Consider the following 16,134-nt stretch of genomic DNA (forward strand, 5'->3'; position numbering starts at 1 on the left):
CACATTTGTGTATGTATGTATGTATGTATGTATGTATGTATGTATGCAAGCACGTATGTATGCACGCGTATATTACTATGTGGAGAACGCCGGTTCATTTTCTTTGGTTGGCGGACGTTCTGAAACGAGCGGCGAGCTTTCGACGAGAAGTTTAACATGTGAAGTCCTAATTAGCTTGTGAATAGACACGCACAAGACTTAAGTAACGCCGCCTAGCGGTATAATTAGTTTAGCCCTCCTTTCGCCAACGGTGATGGCGCGGGATTGGTAATGCATTGAAGTAGCTGTGCTTGTGGTAGTAGTAGTAGTAGTAGTAGTAGTAGTAGTAGTAGTAGTAGTAGTGGTGGTGGTGGTGGTGATAGTAGCGGTGGGGTGTTGGTGGGTATAGTGATTATAGAGATGTGAATGGTGGTAGTGGTGTTTGTGCCGGTCTAGCTGTGGTAGTGGTGGTTGCGGTTGTGATGGTGGCGGTGACGGTGGTGGCGTAGGTGGTAGTTGTTGTGTAGACGGTGGTGGCTGTGGTGGTGATGGTGGGGCTGTTGATGATGGCGTTGGTGATGGTGGCGTTGGTGGTGGTTTTGGTGTTGGTGGCGGAGGCTACCATTGGTTATTGAGGTTTGCCGTTAGTGATGGAGCGGTTGTACGTAGTAGTAGTAGTAGTAGTAGTAGTAGTAGTAGTAGTAGTAGTAGTAGTAGTAGTAATAGTAGTAGTAGTTATGGTGGCGGTGGTGGTATTACAAATTCAAGGTTATCTTGTGTCGACAAGATGGTGGTAATATAGAGATCATAATGTACCGCTGTTGTTTATCATCAACGCCTGCTTATCTGTGGCTGAGCAGATAAAATATACGATCAAAAGCGATCCAGCCGTGACCATCTCGTTGTTTCTCTTTCTTTTGCTTTTTTTTTTTGAGAGAGAGAAGGGTGTGATTTGAGGGAATTCGATTATTATTTCTAGCAGACGAGCGATCACATAGAGGCTCCCAAAGTGGATCAGACCCTCTCGTTACAATCATAGTAGTAGTTGTAGTAGAAATGGTGGTGGTGGTTGTTGTTGTTGTTGTTGTTGTTGCTGTTGTGGTGGTGGTGGTCGTGGTCGTGGTGGTGGTGGTGGTGGTGGTGGTTTCAATGATGCCAGCAGCGACTAAAGTATTCACGTCTACGGTGGAAGATCGTTTCGCAACCACGAAAGTTCGGGTTCAGACCCACCCCCAAAGCACCTTGGCCAAGAATCTCCTACTATAGATCCGAGACGACCAATGCCTTATGAGTGATCCTCATCAATTTGGATCAATTGATGAGGATCCAAATTGATCCTCATCAATTTGGATCCGTTGAAATCACTCGAATGAGAAAACCGTGGACAGTTTGCGCCTACGCTTGGGTAGCCGGTCCCAGGTTGAACTTGGGATACTATATCATCACAATCATCAGTATCATAACCATCATCATCGTCATCATCGTCATCATCGTCATCGTCGTCGTCGTCATCATCATCATCATCATCATCATCATCATCATCATCATCATCATCATCATAAACAACAGCTGCGACAACTCTTGGACACTTCTGTCTCCATACCTAGGACTCATAAGGGCTTGCTGTCCAGTTTCCATGGTGTGTCAGGAATCGAGGTCCCAGCACTGTCCCTGAATGTGTTGCCGGTTCGCTGCAGGACTGAGTCATCAAACAGAGCTTGTTATTTGTTTGCGACAAGATCATCGGTTAATTAGTTCAAGTAATTGGTTACTAAATGCAGCTTGGTAGTCGTTCAATCCAAGCAGACTATCAGTCGCATCATCTAAGGCTCCTGGAATGCAACTGAAATCCATGGCCACGGCTCCTTCTTTCGTGCAGACCAAGCCATTAAAAAGTGCAAGTGTGGAGGACGATGTCCAGAAGTTAGTACGTTGACTCCGAGACATTTCGGAGAGATACACCCATGCCAACAAAAGTCTGTTATTAGACAGCGCCGTTCAATCGCTGTATTTAATTAAACCTGTGTTATTCAGATTTCAATTCTGCCAAAGTCTACTTGAACCTTTGATCTTTCTGTGGTTGATAAATTAATGCACCAGTTAAATACTGGGGTCGACTGAATCGTCTGTAACCTTTCACAAAGTTTGTGGCATTTTGCCAACGTTAGAAATCAATATTTTAATATTATTGAACGGACACAATGCCTTGCGGTATTTATAGTTTCATGAATGCATATTTGTACGTATACATGATTGTTTGTGTGTAGGTGTGTGTGTTTGTTTGCCTGTCTGTGTGTGTATTTGTGTTTGTATGTGAGCGTACGTGTTCGTTCGATTGTCTGTGGATGTGTTTGTTTGGTTTCGTGTTTGTCTGTAGTGCGTGTGTGTGTGTGTGTGTTTGTCTGTAGTGTGTGTGTGTGTTTGTCTGTAGTGTGTGTGTGTGTGTGTGTGTGTGTGTGTGTGTGTGTGTGTGTGTGTTTGTCAGTAGTGTGTGTGTGCTTATTTTAGTTCAATATATTATAACATATTTAGCGTCAGCAAACATATTTAGTCTCGTCGTAACCGAATTTTGCAGCAGAAATCCCAAGTTTCTACAGGAGACACGTGATAAGCATTCTGAATATTGCGTTCGTTCGATTTCGATGACGACTCTTTAATTCTGATATAACCAAAATTTTGTTATTCCATCGTCTACACGAAGACATATTATAGAATTCTGTTCGTGTAGCGAAAGCGATGTCAGGGACGGGTGCAAGCTTCATTATAAACGAACGACGATAATTACATACAAATATATAGTGTATACACAAATACATAGTATATACACAACTATATAGTGTATACACAAATACATTCGGTATTTTAGAGAGGAACGTTTACCGATCTTGAAGAAATTTTAGGGGCTGGTCACTCTTCTCAATTAAAAAAAAAAACGAAAGATATGGTATAGTAAGGGGAGAATCGGTGTGATGGATGTACATGTACACACACACACACACACACATATATATAGTCATTTGACTGCGGTCATACTGAAGCACCGCCTTTAGTCGGACAAATCGACCCCAGGGCTTACTCTTTGTAAGCCTTGTACTTATTCTATCGGTCGCTTTTGCTGAACTGCTAAGTTACGGGGACGTAAACACACCAACATCGGTTGTCGAGCGATAGTGGTGGACAAACACAGACACACAAATATATACATACATGTGCGTGTGGGGGTATGTATATGTGCGTGTGCGTGTGTGTGTGTGTGTGTGTGTGTGTGAGTATGTACGTTCTCTTATGCATTTAATCATTTAAATTCTTCCTCTGATGAAGGAGCTGGTTTCTAACAAAGATATAAAGCTTCGTCATTGGGAGTATGTATGTATGTATGTATGTATGTATGTATGTATGTATGAATGAATGTATGTATGTATTCCCTTCTATTTTTATTTATTTGAAGTTCGATTAAAAAGTAGTTGGTTTCTAAAAAAATACAAAGCTCCATCGTTGGAAACTAGATAACAAAACAAAAATCACATTCTGAACTTGAGGAAAGTCTTGCATACTTTCACTGTTCCACTTACAGATTGTATTTGTAATGTGCTTGTTAGCTGGTCTCTGTCTTTTTCTGAAAACCTTAGCTTGGCCAGATTTTCAACCGCGTTTTGTGGTTTGCTACCTCAACAGCTCCTTTATAGGATCCAGTGGCTAAAGACATCATCAGGAGGAACCACTGCAAAACTCTAGAAGTCGGTGGTGTTCAAGCGTAGAGAGGGAGGGGATCCTCCAACTCTAATACGACCGAAGACACGCCGTATATTACAACGGCGTCTCTACGACTCCATTAAAGACTTCATTGCCCATGAGAAGGTTACATGAATTGATATTTTATTTTATCGATTTGAAGAAATGAAAATCAAAGTTTACTTCAAAGGGATTTGAACTCGAGGTGCAGATGTCCAGAACAAATACCACACGGTATATTGTCGAATGCGCTAACGATTTTCCCAACGCAACACATAAATTTAAATCGCTGGTTTGGAGATTATTCTGGTTGTTTTGTTGGTGTAAATCGCTGTTGTTCTGGCGATGACGCAGCAGCAGCAACAGCAGTAACAGCAGTAGTAGTAGTAGTAGCTGTTGCTGTTGTTGTGGTGGTGGTGGTATTATAGTTTATCTGGTGAGGGTAATAGGGCAGACGTTTCTGTGTGTTGTCGTCGTCATCGTCGAAGTAGTAGTAGTAGTGGTGGTGGTAGTGGTGTTGTTCTTGTTGCTGCTTTGGTGTTAGTAGTTATTATTTGTTTTTAGTGATGCAAATTTTTTTTTGTTTTTTCCCCTTTTTTTTATCAAAAATTCTTGTTCCTGTTTGCTTGCTTTGCTCCAATCGCCAGATACAATAATATATCTAATTGACCGCGCCTGCGCACACGTCTTTCTTATCTCTCATGCACGCATGCACGAATGAACCAACCAACAAACGCACGCACATAGGTTGCATTTTATTCCCCTTTCCCTTCTTCCCTCGCTGCGTCTTTTCCTTTCCCTTTTCTCTCTCACCCTTTCTCTCTCTCTCTCTCTTTCTCTCTCTCTCTCTCTCTCTTTCTCTCTCTCTCATTCTCCTTGTATCTATCTAACCACTCTTTCCAGACAACAGCAAGCCAATCAGATGCAACAAGGCAAGCAATCAACTGATTTGTTGTTATTACGAATTCATAAGTGTTTCACGCATATATAATAATAATAATAATAATAATAATAATAATAATAATAATAATAATAATAATAATAATACTAATAATAGTCACATCCATTCCTGCTAAGACATTTGCTTTCCTCTTCTGCTCCTTTTACAGTTGTTTTATTTCTTTTTATTCTTTTCTTTTCTATTTTATTCTCGGTTTTGCGTTTAAATTCTGTATTTCCTCCTTCCAGCCTCCTAACACACTGCTTCGTTCACTGTATTATTATTATTATTATTATTATTATTATTATTATTATTATTATTATTATTATTATTATTATTATTATTATTATTATTATTATTATCTAAGGCGGCGAGCTGGCAGAATCGTTAGCACACCGGGCAGAATCGTTAGCACACCGGGCAGAATCGTTAGCACGCCGGGCAGAATCGTTAGCACGCCAGGCAAAATGCTTAGCGGTATTTCGTCTGTCGTTACGTTCTGAGTTCAAATTCCGCCGAGGTCGACTTTGCCTTTCATCCTTTCGGGGTCGATAAAATAAGTACAAGTGAAACAGTAGCGTCGACGTGATCATTTAGTTCCCTCCCCCCAAATTTCAGGCCCTGTGCCCTTAGTAGAAAGGATTATTATTATTATCATTATTATTGTTATTATTATTATTATTATTATTATCATTATTAAGGCAGCGAGCTGGTAGAATCGCTACCACGCCGGGAAGAATGCTTGTCGACATATCGTACGTCCTTACGTTCTGAGTTCAAATTCCGCCGAGGTCGACGATTTTGCCTTTTATTCTTTCTGGGTCGATAAAATAAGTACCAGTTGAACACTGGGGTCGATGTAATCGTCTCATCCCCACCTCCCCACAAAATTGCTGCCGTTGTGGCAAAATCTGAAACCATTATTATCATCATCATCATCATCATCATGTTTAGTCCACGCTGAAATTCTTTCATTTCGCTTCAATTCTTTGTCATCGTCTTTAAATTTCTTTTGCTCCACTTTTGTTATTTTTGTCTTGTAGCTCATTTCCGCCATCACGGAAAAGCTCATCCTTGAAGCACCACGCTTTCGAAATTGCATGCTTTAAAGTTATGCTTTGGTCGATTTTTTCTGACGGTTTTTCCCTCCGTCAATGTCTCAACCATTCTTTGTCAGACATTCTTCAATTTCTGTTTGTCGTACTTTTTTCTTTCTCTTTTTTCTTTCTCTTAACATTCTCCGTTTCTCCTTTCGTTTTATATTCCTTTGCTTGTTTCCTATTCATTTATCTTTTACTAGTTTCAATCATTGGACTGCGGCCATACTGGGGCATCACATTGAATTGTTGTAAAGTGGTGGTGAGGACAAGCACAAGCACAAAAAGACACACGTTCACACATACATATATACTTATACACACACACACATGCATACATACCTCTCTCTATATATATATATGTATGTATGTGAGGTCGACCTTGACTTTTATTCCTTCAGGGTCGATAAAATAAGTCCCAGTTGAGCACTGGGGTCGGTGTAATCAACTAATTCCCTTCCCCAAATGTTTAGGACTTGCACTTATAGCAGAAAAGATTATTATTATTATTATTGTCATTGTCGTTGTTGTTGTTGTTGTTGTTATTGTTATCATAATAATCCTCTTCACGACCTTCATTATAATACTCGTCCTCCTCATCATGGTCATCGTTATTGTCGTTTATCCAACAGGTCTGGTTCCAGAACAGAAGAGCGAAATACCGCAAACAAGAAAAACAGCTAGCGAAATCTTTGTCGCCTGTCATTCCAGCCTGTAACGGCATGATGCGGAATATATACCCAACCTCAACTCGAACCTACGCCTACCCAACACCATCCAGTGTTAACACAATGACACGTTACCCTCAGATGAACACTGCTTACCCCCCTGTCGCTCAGTTTTCACCCATGAGCAGTATGCAAACCACTAATATGACCACAGTTCCAAGACAAGTGCAACAGTTCCCTATGACATCCGACTATAACCTGGTAACTATTCACCTCTTCTCTACGCATTTCTGTATGTATGTGTATATATGTGTATGTGTGTATATATATATATATATATATATATATATATATATATGTGTGTGTGTGTGTGTGTGTGTGTGTGTGTGTGTGTGTGTGTGTGTGTGTGTGTGTGTGTATGTGTATGTATATGTACGTATATGTATGTGTATGCATGTGTATGATCTGTGCATAGACATTTTGATCATTTTTCTTTTCTTTTAGATGTTACACACATTGGACTGCAGCAATGCTGCAGCACCATCTGAATCGGTTTAGTGGAAGAAATCAACCGCACTGCTTATGTTTAAGTCTATCACTTATTCCATTGGTCTCTTCTGCTGAACTGCTAAATTTCGGTGATGTAAACAAACCAACACTGGTTGTCAAACGGTGGTGGGTAGGCAAACACGCACACACATAGGTACATATAATTGTGTATATATATACATTTATACGACGGGCTTCTTTCAGCTTCCGTCTACTAAATCCATTCTGAAGACAATTGCCCAAGGTGGTGTGTAGTAGAACTGAACCCAAAGCTACGCGGTTTCGAATTGAGCGCTTTTTAGCGATATTACCATACCTGTGGACATTATTTGTGCGTGCATATGTCGGTCTCTCTCTCCCTATGTATATATATATATATATATATATATATAGATAGATAGATAGATAGAGAGAGAGAGAGATGCATACACACACACACACACACACACACATACACACACACACACACACACACATATATATATATATATATATATATATATATATATATATATATATATATATATATATATATATATATATGTGTGTGTGTGTGTGTGTGTGTGTGTATATATATAAAACCAGCCTCCCCTCTTCACACCACTGATGTTATCCAAGGGAAAGGCAAAGGCCGATACAACTTGGCACCTGTGCCGTCGCTGAGTTAACTGGAGCAACATGAAATAAAGAGTGTTGCTCAAGAACACAGCACGCAGCCCGGTCCGGGAACCGAACTCACAACCTCACGATCGTAAGCTCGACGTTCTAACCACTGACCCATGTATGTATGTATGTATGTATGTATATGTGTGTGTTTGTATGCGTATACTAATAATATTCAATCTCAGATATCTGCCATTTTATGAGTATTCAATTGTTATCGAATGGATTCTTGTATAAGAATTATGCAACTCTGTATCTGTATTGAGCACGCATTTGTCGGCCTGTATTTTCTTGAACGTGTGTATGTGTGTGCACGTGTGTCTGTATGTGTGAGTGTGTGCGTGTGCGTGCATGCGTGTGTGCGTGAGAGAGTTCGTGTGTTCGTGTGTTTCGTGCGTACGTGTATGTGTGTGTGTGTGTGTGTGTGTATGTGTGTGTGTGTGTGTGTGTGTGTGTGTGTGTGTGTGTGTGTGTGTGTGTGCACTTCCTGTTAGCGTGTGTGTGTTTCAAAATGTTTGGTGCCTCATTTAAGAAATGTTTTGTAATGGATTCTTGAAATTTGTAATTGCTTTTATTAATTCAACATATTTCATGATGTTGGCAACTGTAGGGTGGGCAGGTAAATCTATGTATCACAATGTTTAACGTGTTTATTAATGAGACAAATTCAGTCTATTCTAATGTTTAATATATTTTGAAATGTAACTCTGCATAAGACTTACGCAAGAATTAAGCTTAAATATTTTCCCTCACTACATTCTTTGTATGTTTGCATTTTCATATCTTGGAAATTATTCTTTCAATTCTTTATTATTTCATTCAATTATTTAGTCTTCTTCTTCTTCTTCTTCTTCTTCTTCTTCGTCTTCTCTCTCTCTCTCTCTCTTTCTCACTCTGTCTCTCTCTGTCTCTCTCTGTCTCTGTCTCTCTCTCACTCTCTGTCTATCTGTCTGTCTGTCTGTCTGTTTGTCTGTGTGTCTGTCTGTCTGTCTGTCTCTCTCTCTCTCTCTCTCTCTCTCTCTCTCTCTCTCTCTCTTTCTCTCTATTCTAACTACCCATTGAACACCAGGATCGTTCTAATCGACTTAACCACTTCTCCCGACCCGAAATTGCTGGCACTGTGCCATAATTTGAAATCAGTATTATCATTATTATTATTATTATTGTTATAACTAATATCATTATTATTATTATTGCTGTTGTTATTATTATTGTTATCGTTATTATTATTATTATTATTATTATCAAATTTTCTCACTTCATTTCGTTTCGCTTCATTTTAGTACGTTTCGTTTCAGGAGAATCACGAAGATGACTGGTACAACAAAAGTCTGACTGCACTGCGCATGAACAACACGCACCCGAGTTTGTCGAACCCAGTACTTCAGTACCAAGCCTAGAAACACACACACACACACTCTCACACATGCACACACACACATATAAATACTCACCTGCACACATATGTACAATCTCTCTCTCTTCTCTCTCCCTCTCTTTCTCTCTGTTTTCCCATCCCGAGGTTTACGTGTTCTCTTCATCTATAACATCAAACACAGCCAGTGTAATGCTTTCCTTCGCTAAATACGTTTCAATCATTTTTTTTATTTCTTTCTTTCTGACACATTTTTCTTATGTCATATTGTTTTGGATTGCATCATGGGTAAAAATTGAAAGCGAGGCCAAACTGCAGAAACAAAACAAAATGTATAAACAAAATGTATAAACAAAATGTATAAATAAATAAATGACAATAGCAATTGGAATGGAATGTCCTGTAGGGCTTCTGCGGAAGGTCTGCCTCCCTTAGGGACAGGAAAGGTTATCAGGAGGGTTTTAAGCACTTGAAAAATAATTGAAGGTGTAAAGGAATACCTTAGGTTACAGGTAGTAACCAGGTATCCACATAAAGAAGTACGAATAAGGAGAGGAATAAGAACGAACCTGAGTCAAATCAACGATCATAATAATAATGATAATAATAATAATAATTGTAATAATAATAATGACGATGATGATGATGAGGATGGGGTATCACTTGATAATAATAATGATTTCTAACAATTTATAACAACAATAACAACGACGGTAATGATAATAATAATAATAATAATAATAATAATAATAATAATAATAATAATAATAATAATAATAATAATAATAATAATAATAATAATGATGATGATGGTAACGATAATAATATTAATAATAACAATCGTAAACCCTAATGAAGCAAGTAATAGTCATATGAGATTAATAACAATAATAGCATAACTATAATCACTTAAAATAATAACGGAAGAATGCTATAGACTATTAAAATGATGATGATGACGATGACGACGGCGATGATTGTGATGATGATGAAGAGGATGATATTGCTCATTAGCATGAAAGAAAATTTGAGAGGATGTATTAATTGTCACTGATATTTGAGTGGTACCTACGAATGAAAGATGTTATAACAAGAACACCACCACTAATAATAATAATAATAATAATAATAATAATAATAATAATAATAATAATAATAATAATAATAATAATAATAACAACTCCCACATAAAGAAAGAATATGATGGAAAACGTAAAACAAAAACTCACGAACAAAAATTGGTATAACACCCTCCCTTCGCATGAACTACCCGTCAACCACCCGAAATACCCCTTTATATAGCGCGGGGAGCGGAATTAAATATATAAAGGCTCTATATAATGAGAGTAAGAAACACGTATGAGATTTTCAAGAAATTGTTTAAAAATGGAGGACGCACAGACAGACGCCAGCGCAAACGCGAATACATACACACACCTACAGATGTACGCATAAAAATTCTATTGGAGAGAAAATATGGATAGGGAGATATACTACTTGAAAGTATGGATGAACATATTTAAGGAAACTGAAATAATGCCAAATTTGATATCTATTCTAGCTGGTGGGACAACATTTCTTGGGTCTCACATGACTCTAGACTGATGAAGTGACCAAGAATATCACAATGATGACGATGGTGGTGATGAAGATGATTATGTTGATGACGACGACGATGAAAATGTTGACGATGATGACGATGATGATGATGGTGGTAATGGTGATGATAAAGTATAGATATATTTTATAATTCTGCCTTGCTATCGCAGTCCTGTATTATATATATATATATATATATATATATATATACGTGTGTGTGTGTATATATGTATGTGTGTATATGTATATAATGTATATATATATATATATATACATACATATAAACGTATAAATATGTATATATATACATGCATATATCTATATATCTATATGCATATATATATATATATGTGTGTGTATATATATATATATACATATATATACATACATATGTGTGTGTGTGTGTGTGTGTGTGTGTGTGTGTGTGTGTGTGTGAGTGTGTGTGTGTGTTTTGAAATGGAAACTGAGTGAATAGTGATAAGAGGAAAATACGAAAGACATATCCACAAAAGCCGTTCAGAGCTTATTTATTCCCGAATTGGAAGGTGAAACTTAAGTGACAGCGAAGTCTCTTGAGTTTCCAACAACGAACGTTAGACATTAACTGAATGAATTTACGTGTGGGCGAGCTTCAATGAATGAGCGAGTGCGTATGCGCGCTTTTGGTTATGTTCCTGCCTGTGTGTTTGTGGTGCATGTGTGTGTGTATGTGTGTGGACATACGTGTGGTGTGCTTTTTCTGTCTTCCAGTATCGTGTGTGTATGCGTCATATATGTGTGTTTGTGAAGGTTTATAAGCGAGGGTCAGTGTATGCGCATTTGTGTGAGTTTTATAATCGGTGTACAGAACCATCACAGCCTCCCTCTCATCCTCTTCCTAGCCCTTCGCCTCGTCGTCATCATAATCATGGTCATTGTTGGTTTCCAGAGAAATGACATTTTTCAGAAACGTCACAGCAATATTCAGTTCTGAGTAACAAGACTCATTGAGTGAAAGACAAAACACGCTCCCTCCTTTTGCATCCCAGGTTTACCCCGGCGAAACTGATCAATCTACAGTCTGTTTGTTTCAGTCATTAGACTGCGGCCATACTGGAGCATCGCCTTGAAGAATTTTAGTATGATGAATCGGCCCCAGAGATTTTTTCTTTTAAGCTTGTTACCTATTCAATCAGACATTTTGCCGAGCAGCTAAGCTACGGGGACGTAATCATACCAACACCGGTTGTCAATCAATGGTGCGGGGTGTACACACAGTTACAAACACACACACACACATATATGAATGTATATTTTTATATATATTTATATATATAAATATATATATATATATATGTATATGTATGTATATAATGCTTATATATGTGTATATATATATATATATATATATATACATATGAGTGCGTATATATGTGTGTGTGAGTGCGTGTATGCATGTTGTATGTGTATATATATATATATATATATATATATATATATATATATATATATATATATATATATATATATATATATATATATATATATATATATATCGGGCTTCTCTCAGTTGCCGTTTATCAACTCCATTCACAAGGCTTTGGTCGGCTCGAGGCCACGCAGTGGGACTCAGCCAAGAACCATGTGGCTGGGGAGAAAACTTCTTACCACCAAGCCACACTCACGCTTCTACTCACGTCTCACTGTAGCACACCGATGAACGTCACAAAATCTCACTTGTATTGCCCTTATGATTAATATAAATTTGTTAGTCTGCGAGAAAACCATATTTAAAGCTTGGTTCCACAGGTACGTACCACGTGCTAGTTTAAAACTACAGGTATAACAAGACATTTGCAAATGTGCTTTACGAGGACACGGTTTGGATAAAAACCCCTTCGACAGACCATGTATATGTATAAATGTATACAAATATATGTATGTATGTATGTATGTATGTATGTATAAGATCTGAGATGGCTACATTTCAAATGTGGGCTCAAAGAACAATTATGTAAGGTGTGCTGCACGTGAGAGCAAAAGGCCCTTGGACGGAGATTCGTCATTTCATGGCTATAGATAGTATATTAACCAGATTGCTTAAGGGTGGGCTGTGAACGCATATGCCACATTTTTTGTGTGTGTTTGTGTGTGCGCGTGCGCGAGTACATGTGAAGCGCTGACACACGTACTGGTACACACATTAAGGCACACACGCACATACCCATACACACACACTCAAAGTGTATGCCTGACAGATAGATAAATAGATATACATACAGACAGACAGACAGACAGACAGATAAATAGATATACAGACAGATAGATAGATAGATAGATAGATAGATAGATAGATAGAACTAAGTTTTACGATTTTCTTTTATGCCCCATTCCCGTATGAATTGAAGGGAGTTGAATACCACAACTGACGTGCCTGTATGTTTATAAGTGTGCGTGTGTGTATGTGTATATATATCAATGTTGATCGCCTTTCTGCAATAAATTTAGTTGATTCATATCACTGTACTATATACATAAGGTCCGAAGGAAAAGTTAACAATGAAGGACTAGTGGTCGTGCCCATGAGAGTTTTTGTCTCTCTTCCTCTAGCAAATAAACACAAGATAAAGACTCATAAGGCCGGAACTGAACCGGTTTCCATGCCGTTTAAGTGACTGAGATAACAATACCAAACCTCCTGGACTTGACGACAGTCCGTCACAAGGTGACGTCTCTGTTTTTGCTAGAACTCATTTACCACGGAATGGACTGTAACGATGTGAAATTTAATGTTTTGCACAAAAACACAACGCCCCACCTGGTCAGAGAATTGAAACCACGATTTTACGATCGTGAGTGCAATAGCCTAACAACTCGACCACGCGGCTGCCTAACTCGTAGAGAGCAAAGTTTGGAAATAACGAAAATTATTAGTAAAACCAACAGTATTAGACAGAGGGTCTATTCTCCATTAAAGACAAAATGACGTCGCAAATAGATAGTAGCGGAAATAACTTCGAGTTTATTTGGTGGTGTCCTAAAAAGTCTCACTGAGATGGATGGTCCACCTCTTTCTCTGGGACTTGTAGATTGTAGTACAGTTGTGCTACGAGTATCTGGGTTCGGTTCTAGCACGTTCCTTGCAGTAACCTATATTTGTTTCCTCGACCTAATAACCCTTTAATCACAAAATATAATCATCAGCGTCATCATAATCATTCTTACCATCAGGTCAATAACAAATCAACATAACTAATCACAATAAGAAGAAAAGTACATTACTACTACTACTACTACTACTACTAATAATAATAATAATAATAATAATAATGAAATCAACAACAACAATAATAATGGATTAAAATTTTAAAATCAGAACGTTCTGAATCGGTAGAAATACAACTGGACATTTCGACATTTTGTTCGACACTCTACCGACTCTGCCAATCCACAGCGAGACCTGTGGAATTTCCTCTCTGTTATATATATATATATATATATATATATATATATATATATATATATATATATATATATTGATTCATAGTGTTTAAGATATCTTTCGACTTTGAAGTGTTTGTTTTCCCTGGTTTAGGTTGTTTAAAGCGTTAAAGTACAAACGTACGAACATCTCAACAAGTGAATGAATATCGAAAGAAATAATATTGTAGGCAGGTAGTATTAATGTAGATGAATAATAATAATAATAATAATAATAATAATAATAATAATAATAATAGTTTCTTTTCTGGGTCACTTGGGGCCAAGACATGGAGGACATTATCAAAGGACGAGATACAACACACATAACTATTGGGGTTTACATCGATCATGGGGAGGCACTGCAGCATTGAAGGATATATAAATAAAAATTAGAAAAATAAATAATTAATAAACGGAATCCCTAAAAGCGGAGGGAGTCTAATATTGGGTAATTCGGAGTAAACCCTCACGAAAAGTCCCGGAATACTCAGCCACCCCCTAGGCATGGGAAGTGCGGTCTTCTAGTTTCTTTCGTCCTACTTTGGAATGTACAAAATGGCGAATGTTTAATGAAGAAGCGAAGAACAGTTTTTTTCCCCTCTCTCTCTCTCTCTCTCTCTCTCTTTCTCTGTATCTTTCTCTGTATCTTTCTCTGTCTTTCCCTCTGCTTTTTTTCATTTCCTTCAACTGTAAGTAACAAAGAAAAAAAAAATGGAACAAACGAACGAGCGAACGAACGAACGAACGAACTTATTGAGAAGGAAACGAAGAATGTGAAGCGTGTGACTAATCAATACGAGGAAGTGAAAATTATGACTAAAAAATTTACGAAACAACATCCTCTCTCTCTGTCTCTCTTTCTTTTCCTTTAGCTCTCTCTCTCTCTCTCTCTCTCTCTCTCTCCCGCTTTCACTCTCATATACACGAACAAACTATATTTATGGAACATTGTGTCAAGAATATGAAAACAAAGACAAAAAGATATGAAATGAATAAACGTAAAAATATATATATACAGAAAAAAATACATAATAATAATGAATATTGAAAAGAAATTGTCGACAAGTTTATTATGAACAAACCATATAAGGAAATAAACTATTTTAACAAAATGGCGACAAACTTCCAAATATAAAAAAAAAAAGAAAATTTTAAAAATATGATCATAATAATAATAATGATAATATTGATAATAAATAAATGAGGAAATATAAAAAAAAATATATGATAATAAATAAATAATAATAATAATAAAGGTTTACGAACAGAAACTTGAAACACAAAAAAAAGGAAAAACAAAGAACAGAAGTACCTACAAACAAACGAAAAATAAAATGTTGGCAAGACTTAGAAGAAAAAAAGAAAACTACATCTATATATCATACCATTTTTTTTTTTTGATTTTTTTTGACGAACATTGGTCAAACTGATATCCACAACTCTGTGAATTTATTCATCATTTTCTTGTTTTTCCTCGATTTCTCTTCCCTCGCTCTCTTTCTCTTTCTTTCTTTCTCTCTCTCTCTCTCTCTCTCTCTCTCTCTCTCTTTCAATCTCTCTCTCTTTCAATCTCTCTCTCTCTCTCTCTCTCTCTCTCTCTCTCTCTCTCTCTCTCTCTCTCTGAAATGACACCAGTTTGTCAAGAACATTGTCAACATAAAGAAGCATCATGCACAATTTCCGTAGTAATTAAAATTGATTATAAATATCTTTTGTTTGTTATTATTATTACTACTATTATTATTGTTGTTGTTATTATTTTTATTATTATTGAAGGCTGTGAATGAACAGAATCGTTAGCACACCGGATAAAATGCTTAGCGGCATTTCATCCGGTTTTACCTTTACATTCAAAGTTCAAACTCTGCTGAGATCGATTTTTCCTTTCATCCTTTCGGGGTCGATGAAAGAAGTACCAATCAAGTACTAACCCTCTCCCCTAAACCTCCAGGCCTTGTGCCTATGGTAGAAAGGTTTATTATTATTATTATTATTATTATTATTATTATTATTATTATTATTATTATTGAGTGAGAGAGCAGTGCATATCATCAAAGTGATGCTGCGGTA

At 37.2% G+C, this 16,134-nt stretch overlaps 1 protein-coding gene across 1 annotated transcript in view; it reads left to right on the forward strand.

Moving 5' to 3' along the window:
* The window catches only part of LOC106872106 (homeobox protein unc-42), a 23,777-nt gene extending 8,003 nt beyond the window's left edge, over window positions 1-15,774 (forward strand). Inside the window, exons 2-3 of the mRNA XM_089359233.1 lie at window positions 6,381-6,677; window positions 8,927-15,774. Of these exons, the coding sequence (XP_089215359.1) occupies window positions 6,381-6,677; window positions 8,927-9,028 (399 nt within the window). The 3' untranslated portion in view covers window positions 9,029-15,774. The remainder of the gene's footprint in view (window positions 1-6,380; window positions 6,678-8,926) is intronic.
* The last annotated feature ends 360 nt before the right edge of the window (window positions 15,775-16,134 follow it).

Source organism: Octopus bimaculoides, chromosome 11, assembly GCF_046866305.1.
Source record: "Octopus bimaculoides isolate indiv1 chromosome 11, ASM4686630v1, whole genome shotgun sequence".
NCBI lineage: Eukaryota > Metazoa > Mollusca > Cephalopoda > Octopoda > Octopodidae > Octopus > Octopus bimaculoides.